General features: G+C 39.0%; 3 protein-coding genes across 5 annotated transcripts; 2 read left to right on the top strand and 1 right to left on the bottom strand.

Annotated features, from left to right (window-relative positions):
* Positions 1-568: 568 nt before the first annotated feature.
* On the top strand, positions 569-3,608 carry LOC116203049 (pre-mRNA cleavage factor Im 25 kDa subunit 2). 3 transcript variants are annotated; one of them, XR_004156194.1, is made up of 7 exons: positions 569-741; positions 1,355-1,400; positions 1,697-1,790; positions 1,898-1,971; positions 2,446-2,532; positions 2,633-2,844; positions 3,002-3,608. XR_004156194.1 is itself a non-coding variant. In XM_031534714.1 (7 exons), the coding sequence occupies exons 1-6, from the start codon at positions 623-625 to the stop codon at positions 2,765-2,767; spliced, it is 555 nt and encodes a 184-aa protein (XP_031390574.1). In that variant the 5' UTR covers positions 570-622; the 3' UTR covers position 2,768; positions 3,002-3,608. The 3 variants fall into 3 exon arrangements, 2 of the variants coding, with proteins under 2 accessions (XP_031390574.1, XP_031390573.1); XM_031534714.1 differs by having other exon boundaries at positions 570-741; positions 2,633-2,768; XM_031534713.1 differs by having other exon boundaries at positions 573-741; positions 2,633-2,743; positions 3,002-3,579.
* Positions 3,609-6,009: 2,401 nt separating this feature from the next.
* On the top strand, positions 6,010-10,274 carry LOC116203047 (DEAD-box ATP-dependent RNA helicase 8-like). The gene is made up of 10 exons (XM_031534710.1): positions 6,010-6,850; positions 6,950-7,010; positions 7,256-7,490; positions 7,634-7,872; positions 8,162-8,413; positions 8,495-8,675; positions 9,048-9,136; positions 9,245-9,318; positions 9,394-9,508; positions 9,934-10,274. Exons 1-9 carry the CDS (start codon positions 6,597-6,599, stop codon positions 9,470-9,472), a joined length of 1,464 nt encoding a protein of 487 aa, XP_031390570.1. The 5' UTR covers positions 6,010-6,596; the 3' UTR covers positions 9,473-9,508; positions 9,934-10,274.
* A 2,230-nt stretch (positions 10,275-12,504) lies between these two features.
* On the bottom strand, positions 12,505-14,300 carry LOC116202775. Its single transcript, XM_031534386.1, has 4 exons — positions 14,037-14,300; positions 13,261-13,885; positions 12,865-13,125; positions 12,505-12,740 (listed from the first exon to the last, which is right to left on the bottom strand). Exons 1-4 carry the CDS (start codon positions 14,298-14,300, stop codon positions 12,505-12,507), a joined length of 1,386 nt encoding a protein of 461 aa, XP_031390246.1.
* Between the last annotated feature and the right edge of the window lie 893 nt (positions 14,301-15,193).

The following is a 15,193-nucleotide window of genomic DNA, read 5'->3' as shown; positions in this document are numbered from 1 at the left end:
ATCATTCCCATGCAAGTGGGCTTAGTGGGCCCCCCTTCCGTGCCACTTGCTTTATAATAAGGCTATGCATAGTTTATTAATGATAACAGTCCAATGATTCAGTTCTTATAATACACGCTCATCATTAATCGTGGAATTTATAAATTTCTCGGCAATCATTGGGAGGACAATGAGTCCCATCCTAAAAATGAGATCTCACTATCATTGGACTGTAGAAAACAAACCCCCTTATGCGATGACCTTGGCTTATAAACATCGGTGGAATTGGTTTCTCGACAAAATTTTGAGTTCATTGGAGGTCAAACTGAGATTATCAAACCCGTGGGGAGAAGATCAATAAGAGGAAAAATTTCAGGGAGCACAGTGAAATTATATACAATAATTACAGTCAGCAAAAACCGAAGTTACGTGCTCGCCATCCAAGAGATCAGAAAATGCAGAGGCAAATGAAGGACATTTTCGTCCATTAACACTTAAAGCTTTCCACTGCTTCGTTCTCCGAGCTTCTTCCAAGTTCCCAGCTGAAGCAGAACTCGATCGGGAGATCAGAGGGAGGAGACGGATAGGGAAAGAGGGAGGGAGGGAGGGAGGGAGAGAGAGCCGGAGAGTTCTTGGAAAGAAGATGGTGAACTCACCGGTGGTGAATATGTATCCGCTGTCGAGCTATACCTTCGGGACGAAGGAGCCGAAGATGGAGAAGGACACCTCCGTCGCTGATCGTCTCGCTCGCATGAAAGTCAAGTACGCACCTTTCCGTACTGCTGAGCTGAAACACCTTTCGTCTTGTTTTTCATCCCATTGATTGTGCTTACGCTTGGTTTCCTGGAAATTTAGGAGGCATTTTGAGAGCGTCAAGATTGACGGGCTCGATCCCTGTCCCTCTGTTTAGTCTTCCTGATGTAATGAAGAAAACGCAAGCTAATAGTCACATTGCTCTAAGATTTAGCTGTAACAAAAGGGGGTTGTGAGCAGAATAAGTTCATAACCTATGTTTTATGATGTTCGATCTTGTGATGATCGGACCTCTCGGACGTGGTTCCTCTTCTAGGGTTTTCATTAATTTCTGCATCTTGTTTTGAGGAAATATAGGCACTTTATCCTTAGTTGCTCAGAGGGAAAGAAGAGTTAAAATTTACTACTTGGAGCGTGCGTATTCGAAGCTTCTGTCTCTCCTATTAAATTACAAGATATGGTCAGCTGGTATTGCATGATTGATAAGCGGTATGACTTGGTAGGATGCTTTATATCACGAGGACAAGCAAAACTGATGACAACTTAAAACGGTTTGATAGATCTCGAATTGCTTTACCCTGTTCTGGGAAGAGTTTTTTAGCTGTCTTTCTTTGGTGTGCAGCTATATGAAGGAGGGCATGAGGACCAGTGTTGAAGGCATTTTGCTGGTCAGTCTTTGTCTTTCCCCAAGGGCCGATGCATTGCAATGATTCCTTTTTATATATTTACATTTACATTAAACCCTTTTTTAGCAAATTTGAGTTTGTTCAGTTTCTTTATTATCTTTCTTTTCTTTCCTGATTGGTAAAAGGTTAATTATTTCTATTCAAGAAGCAGTTTCTTTATCATCTATTTGCATCTGTTTTATTCCTTTTCTTGCTTTCTCCTATATGCCAGTGATTCGAAAAGGAAAGCTACTCGTATTACATAGCCTTCTTCTAACATTTCTTAATCAATTGCTTAGGTGCAAGAACACAGGCATCCCCACATCCTTCTTCTCCAAATTGGGAACACCTTTTGCAAACTTCCAGGGGGGCGCTTAAAGCCTGGTGAAAATGGTACGCTTCTTGTTTGCTATTGAAGACGACATCTTTCTGCATATATATTGATATACATCAACCCTGTCCTGATTCTATTCCCTTTTTTTTTTTTTTTTTTTTTTTAGAGATTGAAGGTTTGAAGAGGAAACTATCAAGCAAACTGGGTGCTAATTCTCCTCAACTCCAGCCTGATTGGCAGGTAGGTTATCATCTTTCTACTTGATACAATATTGAAGTTTACTAGATAGAACTTTTGGTTTAGCTGATGCCAATGCCAAACAGGGAATAATAAGATATAGTTCCTTTGAGTGGAGAAATTTTGGTCCTTTTATTGGTTCTTGGATTTCTTTCTTGCTCCTGCTGCTTTTGTGTTCTTTATGTTCAATTATTTGGATATCTTGGTAATTCTTTATGTTATAAAGTGGAATTGCTGAATTGTAACTTGGTTCTGTACATGCTTGTCGGTAACATTTAGTTATTCTCTATTTGTTCCTCCCTACATATCAAACCAGACTGATTATTGTGATGGCTAGTATGTCAGGAGACAACTATTTGTAAAGACTGCTCGTAAATATAGAAACAAAAACCAAGAAGAATGATTTAACCCCTTTAGACGAGAACATTTCACTGTATAATTATGCTTATGATCATCAGTGCTTGGATTTTGCTCCAGATTGGTGAGTGTGTTGCTATATGGTGGAGGCCAAATTTTGAAACTGTCATGTACCCTTACTGCCCTCCGCACATCACAAAACCTAAGGTAAAGAAAAGAATACTATTTGTGAAAAACCATGGAACATTTTTTTTTCTTTAACATTCTGATTCCAAAGCTTCTAAATGAAATGATATTGCTGATGCAGGAGTGCAAGAAGCTTTTCATCGTCCACTTGTCTGAAAGAGATTACTTTGCAGTACCCAAAAACTTGAAGTTGCTTGCTGTCCCTCTGTTTGAGCTCTATGACAATGTTCACGTATGGCCTCCTAAGATTATTTAAAGTTACCACTTCCACCTTTTCTCCTTGTTCTTGCAGAGCAGTTCTATGAGTACCTTCCACGGTGTCCTGTAATTATGGGAGGTTTTCTTTGTCCTTCTTTTATTTTCCTGGGACAATTGATCAGTTCAACTTCTCATACATGCTAAATCATGCCAAAACAGTCCCGTTGTATCCATTTTCAATATATGCTGCCTCAACTGAATGCTGACACATGCTTGTTTTGCTTGCTTGCAGAGATATGGTCCGGTCATCTCCACAATCCCCCAGCAGCTGTCAAGGTTCCAGTTCAACATGATGACAACATAGGTCATACTGAGTGCAAAAACTTAGTTCAGCCTCAAACCTATAATTATTGACATTGATTAGAAGTCAACCAGTTAGTCAGTAGAATTGTTGTCTCGGCTAGTATAGTAGACACTGAAATGCTTCCCTGATCCATTATCACATTTTATGTGTTTTGTGTTGATGGCTCACTTCTACTTCGAGCTTGAGTAGTCTTACAACCATTGGAAGTCAGTCTTTGTTGGAGTACTCAGACATTCAGCTGGCAATAGTAGTTAGCAGTCCGGAGATTCTTCTGAGCTCGTTGGGTCGCGGATTTACGATTGTACAATGGTCGTTTGTAATCTGATTTATCTCACCTGGTTCAATGCCACGCACCGAGTTGTCTGAGCAGTTAACCGATTCAAGAGTTTGTGGTAGAGGAGAAAGAGGAGGTCGCCTATTCGTGTAATACCAATGAACGATCTTGTAAAAGAAGAAGTTAAATCTTGAATAATCTTTGTGCTTTTTCCTCATGTAAGATGATATCATATATATTAACTTTGAGATGTTCTGAATCCATTTTGCGGTCCCATGCATGCGGAGGCTGCCCGTTTAGGCAAATATCATATTCATGAAATTGCAAGTTCTGACGAAAGCCATTAACTCGTAATGCTCTTTTAGTTTTATCAGTGGAACTCTGCGTTTCGCAGCGGAAATTGGATTTCAGTTATAATATAGAATATCAATTTCCTTAATGATGAGGGAGAAAAGTTTGCCCCTGATACTAAACTTTCAATTAATATATCACTCAGCAATTTAAGTCTAAAATAATAGTTAATAAAGTTTACAAAGCAATCAATATATTTTGAAATATTACATTATTTGGAAAATACTGTTTGAGTTATTATTTTAAAATAGTAATACACGATAATAAATGGGATGATTGTTAAATTAATTTCTTTAGAAAGTATTTTCCTCCGAGTTGGCATCCTCCTACTCCTTCACATGAGGCAAATGTCAATGACTTTCTCAGTAACTACAATGATGCCACTGCGAGAGAGTTGGCAGATGCGACTCGAATTTCTTTATTTATGTGATTAGATCAAACATAAATAAATTTATTGTGGAACGTATAATTCTCTCTGTTGACGTCTAGAAATAGTACTTTTCTTTCTTTCTTTCTTTCTTTTTTCTTCTGAATAGATCAGTACTATTGAGAAAAAGCAACTTATTTGGAAAGTTTGTATCGCAAGAAGGCTCTTCTTCCATTGCTAATTATATGTTTCATCATAGGATAAATATCGTCTTTTAGCTTTAAAATCTTTCTCCCGTTAGAATACCATAATTCCGAATCCTAATGCTCCATTTGGTTTCGCAGTTAAAATCACAAAAAATTTAACTTTAATTTTAACTCAACACACTACACAATAAAGATACACATTTCTCAAGTCAAAAATTTTAACTTTAACTTTAATTCAACACACTACACAATCATTTGTTATTTTCCACAATCAAAATCAAAGTTATTTTAACTCTGAAACCAAACGCACCGTTAATATCACACATGCTAAACCATTGCGTACCTGAATTCATGGTGCATGGATCGTGAGCAAAGGACAAGTACATGGCCTTTTAAGTTTATACGCAGAGGTTATGTTAATCTGATGAGTAATGGGATCTCAAGAGATTACCTTTTAACGTGAGATCATAACCCTTTAATTGCATCTAAGTGCCTAGGGTTACGTAATTTATAATTCAGTCCATCACAAAACTAAAAATTGCATTGCGGTATCTGCACATTAGTTCTCATATTTTATCGAGATATCATTAAGGCCCATTATCTCAAACTTTATTAAATCACGTAATCATACATACAATTGGGATAACCTGTAATACATAACTATTAGTACACATGTCCGTCCACATCATTGACCAAGTAAGCTTCAGTGCAAGCAATCTACGATGAGCCAGCCTTCTTGAACAACATCTAGACATATCTCATTATGCATCAGATCTCCGTATCATTCACCTCTAATCCACCTTCACCCTTTGGAAGACCGACCAATTCCTTTTCTTACTTTGACTCATTTATCATCAGTATTTTTCCATTCCATAAGGAAGCCTTGCATTTTTATTCCATCATTCTTAAAACTTTATTTGGCAAGACAAAAGCGCTACGCCAAAACTTTAAGAGAGTGGATAAATTTGACTGTTTTTAACACGTGCCGATATTTCACCTTATAATTCAATTCATTGAATATGTAAACTTCATTATGGTATTTGAGGATAAATCATGTAAAATGAATTACAAATGTTTGTTAAAAATAATAGAAATTCAAGGAAAAAATATGCAAATATACAACATTTAAGTTAATACAAATTGTGCATGCATGAGACTACGATAATTCCTCGAGCAAAACCTATTATTTAAATTCTTTTACCATGTTGATAGAGTTATGAGGAATTTTTGAAAATATAAATATTCGTGGGAGAGTTAGAATCATTCGTATGGAAAAGAAGAATAAAGCGGAGCCACTTTTGAAAAGACAAAAAGAATTAAAATAAATAATAAAATTTTATTATTCAACAAAAAAACTAATAAAATTTTATCACGTGACAAGTAAATGAAATTTTCTCTTGAAATTTTCAAATTCTCCTTTTAATTTAAATATATATAACTATGTATGCGTTTATTTATTTATTCTCTCTTTGCGGGTCGATATCGAATCTTGTCGAAATTGAAGGTTATGGATTGAAGTTGCAGAGCAGGACAGAGAATATGAATGAATATATCAACTCGCTGTAATTTGAAGTGAATAAGGAAAGGCAGGCCGAAGGCGAAGAGGAAGATGTTTGGGGTGCTAAATAATATAAAAAGAAAGATGGTTGGGTGGTCTTTGTAATATACTGATAATTTAGGGCTAACATGCAATTTCTAGATACTTACTGGGCGCCCCATTGTGGCCGAGGCCGGTGCTACGCTCTCACTTCCCCCATCCGCCATTTCCTCTCAGCTCGACAGCGTCGGAACGAAACTTCCTCAGGTCTTCTTCATCTGACAAAACCACCAAGCTGCACGGCACCATCTCTCTCTCTCTCTCTCTCCCCCCCCTTCTCCCTGTCTTCTTGGGAGTCTCAGTTGCTTATGCCTTCCCGATCCAATCTTCATTCAATTTCGAGCCTCCCTGTCGAGTGGCGGATCTATGGAAACCGGGCAGCTTGAAGTTTAGGGAGCCTTGTTTGTGCTGTTTCAGGGCCTTGTGACTTCCACCTTCGAATTGAAGCCATAGTAGTCAGGGTACGAGCGGATTCAGCACCTGCTTGTTCGTCTTCGGTTTCTTTGTTCACCTCAACCGGCACGAGCGCAGAGCAGCCATATCTGCGATTTTATGCTCAGGAAGTCTGTAATATCGGAGCTGTAGATGTCTATGTGAATGAAACCATTGATTTAAATTCGCACGAGCTGTCTGTTTGGCCTGCTTGTTTGGAACCTGCACGAACGCAATACTACATTGGCAACGATCTTATATCTTCTTAAGGCTTTCGCATTCGCGTGCTTGCTTTGATGAACAATAGAGCGAGGTATCTACCGGGGATTGGAGCTGGGAGAGGTGGGGCTGTGAATGGTGACCCGGCTTTTCAGTCGCGGCCCCTGCAGCCTCAGTTTCCGCAGCAGTATGTGCAGAGGAATCAGTTAGGACAACAGCTCTACCATCAGCAGCAGCAGCAGCAGCAGTGGCTTAGGAGGAATCAGTTGGGGAGAAGTGACTCCGCTGATGAGGTTGAGAAGACTGTGCAATCCGAGGCCGTTGGTTCGAGGTGTGGTTTGGTTGTGAAATACTTGAATTCAACATTCCCGTTGTAATCTTCAAGTTTCTATATCGTTTTTGCTTGTTGACTCTCGTGTTTTCCCCACAGTTCTGCAGATTGGAAATCAAACCTGCGGATCCCACCTGCAGATACACGCTACCAGACAGAGGTACATGTTCTTACTATGTTATATACTTATGTTGGCATTTTCACTGTTTGATTCTGCACAATCCGTATCAGTTCGCCTTGCAAGTTGGGGGGATCTTTTAGCTGCATTTGCTTTACTTTTCACTTGGTGTCTCCATAACTTTCCAGCGGCTATTTAAGAGTGCATAGTTGCTTGAGAGAATTCAAAGCTTCTTTCAAATCTCGCTTTTAATTACTTCTTAATCTTCATCACTATGTTTGACTCAGGATGTAACAGCCACTAAAGGAAATGAGTTTGAAGATTATTTTCTTAAGAGGGAGCTGCTAATGGGAATATATGAGAAGGGTTTTGAAAGACCATCCCCTATTCAGGAAGAAAGTATTCCTATTGCTCTAACCGGCAGCAATATTCTTGCCAGAGCTAAGAATGGGACCGGGAAAACAGCTGCCTTCTGCATTCCGACCTTGGAAAAAATTGATCAAGATAACAATGTTATTCAAGGTTTGTGTGTAGCTATTTGACCGCACTCTCAGGTGCCTGGTGAAGGTTCTATAGTTATTCAGCAGTTATGCCATACTTTGCTGAGTCCTACTTGGCTTGTATGAACTTCATGTATTTTAGCTGATTTGTGTGTTTACTGCCAGCTATGGTACTAGTTCCGACACGAGAATTGGCTCTACAAACATCACAAGTCTGTAAGGAACTTGGGAAGCATTTGGAAATTCAAGTGATGGTAACTACTGGTGGCACCAGCCTGAGGGATGACATCATGCGCTTGTATCAACCAGTCCATTTGCTAGTCGGAACTCCAGGAAGAATCCTCGATCTCGCAAAGAAGGGGGTCTGCATATTGAAAGATTGTTCGATGCTTGTCATGGATGAGGTGGGTTCATCTTCTTTGTCTATCTGCTAATATTGCAACTTGTTGCTGCCCGTATAGTTTATTTTCTACTCATGCTTTGGTTGTTGGATCCAAATGATTCTGGAGCTTGGTCATTCCCCTTATAATCCTCTAGTTTACTGTCTCTTTCATATAGCATCATCTTAGTTAACTTCTAGTAGAATCTTTTGGGAATGAATTTTCTATCTTGACAATGCATGCATGTTGTAGTGATGCTTTCTCTGGACCTTGAATATCAGAATATGACGTATATGCATTTGTAATTTTACAGGCTGATAAGCTTTTGTCCCCAGAGTTTCAACCATCAGTGGAGCAGCTGATTAGATTTATGCCTGCTAACCGCCAAATCCTGATGTTTTCAGCCACTTTTCCTGTGACCGTCAAGGATTTTAAGGATAGATATCTGCGAAAGCCTTATATCATCAATCTTATGGATGAGCTTACTCTCAAGGGTATCACACAGTATTATGCGTTTGTTGAAGAAAGGCAGAAGGTCCACTGTCTCAATACTCTTTTCTCCAAGGTTGGTGTGCTCAGTAAACTGTGGATGTTCTCTGTTGATATATTTTCTTAGCTGACACAAATAGGCATGCTACTTCTCCAGCTTCAAATCAATCAGTCAATCATCTTTTGCAATTCGGTGAATCGGGTGGAACTTCTTGCCAAGAAAATTACAGAACTCGGGTACTCTTGTTTCTATATACATGCAAAGATGCTGCAAGACCATCGGAACAGAGTTTTCCATGATTTCCGTAATGGTGCCTGCAGGAATCTTGTTTGTACTGGTATGCTTTTATTGCTGTTCGTATTTGTTTACGTAGACATCTCATTTGTATCTTGACTATTCTGGTAAAATGGCTGCATAGATCTGTATTGCTTTTGTATGGTATAGTACCCAAGCTTCATATATTTGATCAATAGCAGTTTTTGCTAAAATCAATGAGATAAAATAAAACATGTCTAGATGTAATATTGGGTATTCTTTTTTATTTTGATGTTTGCTATGCTTAGTGTTTTAATATAAAGCTGACTGTATTTGTTTGCAGTTGCTCCATATACTCCTACTTGTTAGTCACAATGTCCATTGCCCTTTCAGTTTTGAAATTGCTTGTGATGCTTATTATTTGTTTTTGTCTTTCCCTTGTGCGATGTTTCAGATTTGTTTACCAGAGGAATAGACATTCAAGCTGTCAATGTCGTTATTAACTTTGATTTTCCCAAGAACTCTGAGACATATTTGCACAGGGTAATGTTTGAAGCATTTCCTGATCCCTGTTCCCTCTCACCCGAATTTGTTCAGATAGATCTTTCTTCTTTTGGATTATTCCTCAGATGTGGATCATTGTCTGTGCAGGTTGGTCGTTCTGGAAGGTTTGGACACCTAGGGCTAGCTGTTAATCTGATTACATATGAGGACCGCTTTACCCTGTGAGTGTGTTTTGACAGCCAGCTCACAAATTTTTATCGTATTATAATTACTAAATTCACCTTCTTTTTAAACAGGTATAGGATGGAGCAAGAACTTGGGACTGAGATTAAGCAGATTCCTCCTCATATTGACCAGGCTATTTACTGCCGTTAATGCACTGGAGTTGTGTTGTTTACGCAGTCAGTTATGGTGAGTGGCATGGTGGATGATAAGCTAATAGCCGTGACTGATTAGTGCCCCTCTGTGTATTTCAGTACCTATCAATTCTTAAGCCATTATAACAGTTCTTAAGTCATTAAAGTTACTGCTCAAAACTTTGTACCGAGCCTGCGCGCTTAATATTATTGCAAAAGGGGGGAAAAAGAGAATTATGACAATACAGGAGCCTAGATAATAGGATGTTCCATATGATCTAGCAAGGGGGTTTATGATTTTGCCTCTGAGATTGAATTTTATGGTTGATCGTGTGATTTTGTCAATTAAAGTTGAGCATTTAAGCTGCTGTTGCCCTTGCAAAGCTCAAATGGTCATTAAAAGACATTATGCAATCCAGAAAGCTCTTCACGTGTTCCATTATGGGCCGAACTGATTGAAGACTTTTGCCTGTATTGCAGTAATGAGGAGTTGTCCATTGAAGAAGTGAGTGGCTGTTCAAACGATTAGGTATTTTATCGGAAGACACCAGGGTGGAATGCTGGATGCAGCACTCGTTATATGGAATTTGAATCTTATGGTTTCGGAATTTGCTGCCAGCCATAAATGTGCCAAGAGTATCTAAGATCCTTAAATGTTTGTTTTGCTCTCTAGTTTCTGGTGGATGTTGGGCAGAACGATAGCCTTTTGCGCTTGTTCTCATTCGAGTATTAATTCACACTTACTTAATTTCTTCTCGTCTTTCTTATTCGAAATGTTCTATGTACCCAGCATACTATGCAACTCTTTAGTTTTCTTGCAATTTAAAGTCCTCTCTGAGAACAACAGAAAACCATGGAGTTGAAATAAAAGCGAAGTAGAATTACAGAGAGAGTTTGTTAGGACATAAAAGTGTAATAGCTCGTTTGTTTTCACATTTGCATTTTAATTTGAACTTTGATTTTGAAAATTGACAAAGCAAATTTACCCGTTTGGCTGACATATGGATCCCACTCCCGTTGAAAATTCTGTTTGACTGATAGAAAATTAATTATAATAGAATTGTATGTTGATTTATACATGGGGCTCACACTTTTGACTTTTGAGAGTTCATTTTTGTTGTTTTGTTAGTAGAGTTGAAGTTATAGTTAAAATCTTAAAATTAGATTGCGAAATAAGAGTAGGCATGCAGGCCCAGTTGAATAGGATTACAGAGAGAGTTTGTTATAACCAAATATGAAATACTACAATATATCTTTAGAGAACGCCCCACTCCAGCAGCAGCAGCTTCGGTGAAGTCTTCATGGATTTGTGCTGCAGGTCTTTAATGCCCAAAAACGCATCAGTGCAAAACTCTCTCCTTTGAAGGTTCTTCATGTCGAAAAACTTTAGCATTTCTCTCCCTCCAAACAAAGTATATAAGACTATGCCATATAAGCTTCATCAAGATTGCATCTATTGCTTTCCCTCTAAAATGTATGGCAGCCCAATTTAGCTCCTCTCTCCAATCTCCTGCCCTCCTATCTATGTCACACTTCTGCAGAATTTTACACAATATCTCTCTGACAAAAGAACAAGTGAAATAGAGATGATCTCTAGTTTCATTGTCCTCCCCACGGAGTTTACAAATTGGATCAGCTATAGGATTCCACCTACAGACCCTCTGTCCATAGTGTTGAGCCTGTTATAAGAAGCCAATTGATGAAACTGTGCCTAGAAATACAATAATTGAACCAAACCAACTTATACCAGTTAACCTTCCTTCCCCTTTTCCTCAGCACATTCCAAGTTCCCAAGATAAGAAAACATCTTCGAGTTCCAACCACCCATGTAACTTCATCATCTTTATTAGGAATAAGATTCACATCTCTCGTGATCTTTTGGATACTTCTTCTTCGACTATTTTGACATGTTCTAGTAATCCAATCAGTGTTATTCAGAGCACTTTCCATAGTAGCATATTTTGTGATTCCATACAGATTCCCTCCCTTAATCAGAGGACTTCCACTAGCCCAATTGTCATACCAGAAGTAGGTTGATTGGCCATCCCTAATTTTATGCCTGATAAAATTGCTCTGAGCTTCAATAACTTCCTCCAAGCATCGGAACAATTGTTTGGAACTTCAAGACTCCAAAAACTCCTACCTTTAAGACGATATACATTCAGCCATGCGATCCACAGGGACCCTGCCTTCTTCATAAGCAACCATATGAGCTTCAAATTGCAAGATAATTTCCAAGCATACAAGTCTTTGACTCATAAACCTCCCTCTTTCTTAGGTAAACAAACCATACTCCAGTTCAACTTAGCTCTTGTTCCCTTGTCATCCTTTCCACTCCACAAGAAAGCTTTACACTTCTTTCCACCATCTTCAAGACTTTCTTAGCGAGAACAAAAGCACAACACTAAAAATTCACCAAAGAGTGAATAACTGACTTTACTAGCTGCAATCTATCAGCATAAGATAATTTTCTTCACGGCCCATCCTTCAATCCTGCTTGTGACTTTATCAATAAGGGGTTTACAATCTCTGTCTGTCAACCTACCAGGAACGAGGGAGACTCCTAGATAGCGGACAGGAAGAGAACCTCTTAATGCCACTCGGATCCAACAATATCTTAATGATAAGCTCATCCATCTCAGCACAATAAACCTCCGTTTTAGCAGGATTGAGTCTAAGCCCAGACATTTGATGAAAGCTATTAAAAACATCCAACACTGCTTTTATAGAAGTATTATCACCATCAAGAAAAATCATAAGATCATCCGCAAACCCAAGGTGCATTAGCTTAACCTTCCTGCAGAAAATATGGTATTTTAGATGCCCTGAATTGGCTGCTCTGTTGAGGAGTTTTGTAAGTACTTCAATGACCATTACAAACAAATACGGAGATAAGGGGTCGCCTTGCCTCAGTCCCTTAAAACCTTTAAAATAACCATCCATCCCTCCATTAATTTGAAGTGAATATCTCGAACCCGTAATACATTCAAAGATCCAGTCAGTGAAAACCATAGGCACTCCAATCGCCAAGAAAATATTCTTGAGAAAGGACTAGTCCACAGAATCAAAGGCCTTCATAATGTCAGCTTTAATAGCACACCTTGGGCTTACTCCATTCCTCCTATAACCCTCGACTAATTTATGAGCTAGTAAAATGTTATCCCCAATACTTTTACCATGTACAAAAACACAATGGTTTTGAGAAATGAAGCCAGGGAGGATACTCTTAAGCCTATTAGCGAGCACCTTTGCAATGCACTTATAGATCACATTACCACAAGATAGACCTAAATTTAGACATTTTAGAGGGATTTGGCACCTTAGGGACCAGGGTGATGCATGTGCTATTGACTTCTTTAAGTAGTTTACCACTAGTAAAGAAATTCATCACTGTTGAAATAAAATCCTTACCAATGATTGCCCAAGAAGCCTTGAAAAAGTGAGCACTATACCCATCGAGGCCAGGAGCTCTATCACCGTCCATGCTCCACAAAGCATCCTTGATTTCCATCTCTGTCACCTGCCGTGAGAGAAAAGACCTCTGCTCCTCAGTGTGATTATAGTTGAGAATCTCCTGAAGAGTAGAAACCTCAGCTCCAGATACATGTGGATCAACAGCTCCCAGAAGCTTTTGATAGAAATCAACAGCCTCTTGTGAGATATCTTTTGGATCTTCAATCCTCCATCCATCATTAGTAAAGAGCAGCTTTATAGTGTTTTTTGATTTTTTAGTCTTGACAATTCTGTGAAAATAACCAATATTTTGGTCTCCCAAAGATAACCATCTCACTCGAGCCTTTTACTTACAGAAACTCTCCTCGGCACTTCGTAATTCTACATATGCCTTGTTGAGAGTATGCTCAGCGGTTAGCAACGCAGGGCTCTGATCTCCACCAAGTATCTTAGATTGAATCTCTTCAAGATGACTCTCGGCTTCCTCCACTCTCTTTGATATGTCACTGAAGTTGTCCTTATTGAACTCCCTCAAATCTTTCCTCGACTTCTTAAGCTTGCTATAGAAGATATACATAGGATTGCCTCTGATATTTTCATTCCATCTCCTTGTAACAACTTCTTCAAACTTTGGATGAGCTGCCCAAAAATTGAAGAATTTAAAGGAGCTCTTAGTGAGAACATAACTGCTAATCACAGGGGTGATACTCAGGGAATGAGCAGAAATCAAGGGTGCTTGAAACCCCACAGTCGAACTTGGAAAATGCCCAAGCCAAAACTCATTAACAAGCACTCGATCTAACTTTCTAGCAATAAAGCCTTCTGTTCTTTTTATTTGTCCATGTAAAGAAGTTTCCAACCCAGGGATGGTCTTGTAACTCAGCATCCTCCAATAAATCTTTAAAATCCCCCATCCCAGGTAAATCGCGAATATCACCATTACTAGCTTCACACATATCTCTAACACCATTAAAATCCCCTGCAATCATCCAGAAAGCAGTCCCCACAAGAGCTCTCATACTTCGAATAGCGTTCCAAAGATGAATCCTGTCATTCACTGCATTTGTTGCATATACAGTGGAAAGCCAGAATTTGAAAGAAGAATCCACTTGCATAGAACAATGAATTACTTGGTCTGTTATCTCAACTGCAGATAAGGCCACTGAGCTATGATGAAGAATCCACACTCTTCCTAAAGGGTGATGGAAATAATTGTGGATCATAGACCAATCGCGGAAAACATAATCCTTAATAGACTTCTTTTTATTGCTTTGCACTCGAGTCTCCAAAATACTGAAAACATTAATCTTATTTAAAGCCACTAACCTCTCCACTTCTTGGTGCTTCAGAGGCATGTTGAATCCTCTAACATTCCATGTAAGGACTTTAACCATTAGACGGACTAGAATGAACAGGTTTACTCCTGGATAGATGTCCAGTTACTTCAACTTTTCCTTCCCTCTTATTCTTCCTCTATGGCTAAGTTATATTCTTCATCATTTCGTTAAATCCCAACACAACATTCCGAGTCTTTTTAGGAGAAATCTGAACTAGAGCAATGCTACTGGAGGTCTCCTTGTCAGAAACTTCATCAAGAACAGAGAAATAGCTAGCCTCCGCAATAACCGGCTTATTTGGCACCGAGGTAGTCTCTTTATGTTTAGGCATAGGATTGTTCTTCATCGTACTTGCTGCACAATCTTCGTTGCCTATGGACTTGGGAGCCCCAGATGACTTCATTGACTTCTTTGATTGAGGGCTATTCTGTAACACTACTATTGGCTCAGCTGCTTTATTTGATTTAGCAAACTCTTCCTCTACAGGAACCTTCTTCTTCACCCACTTCTGAACTACATTCCTTTTCACATTTTGTACTGCTACTCATGGATACTCAGCTAACACCTTTACCACACTTCCATCTTCGAGAATAACATCGATTTCATTTGGAAACACTCCATTAGCCCTCATCATTACACAAATTCTAACAGAGTTCCCACTAGAAATATGTGTTGCAGACTGTTGATAAATAACAAGCACATATTACATGAATCGACTAACAATCTGTTGCATTGGCAGTACCGTCAAAGATCAAGTGTTTATTACGAGCCCCGTGACCGTCTGCATTTCCTAATCGAGTCTAATGGTCTAAACAACACAAATTAACTGATTGAATTTTCATTTTCATTTTCCCGCGTTTTCTCGATGGCAATTGCCAAACACAACAGGGGACGAGATGCAGACAATAACGCTGGCTGAGATTCGGTGGGTCTATTTCCATGGCGAGCCC

Source organism: Punica granatum, chromosome 4 (assembly GCF_007655135.1).
Source record: "Punica granatum isolate Tunisia-2019 chromosome 4, ASM765513v2, whole genome shotgun sequence".
Classification (NCBI taxonomy): Eukaryota; Viridiplantae; Streptophyta; class Magnoliopsida; order Myrtales; family Lythraceae; genus Punica; species Punica granatum.
Note: the sequence above shows the minus strand (reverse complement) of the source record. Positions and strands in the feature narration are given on the sequence as shown.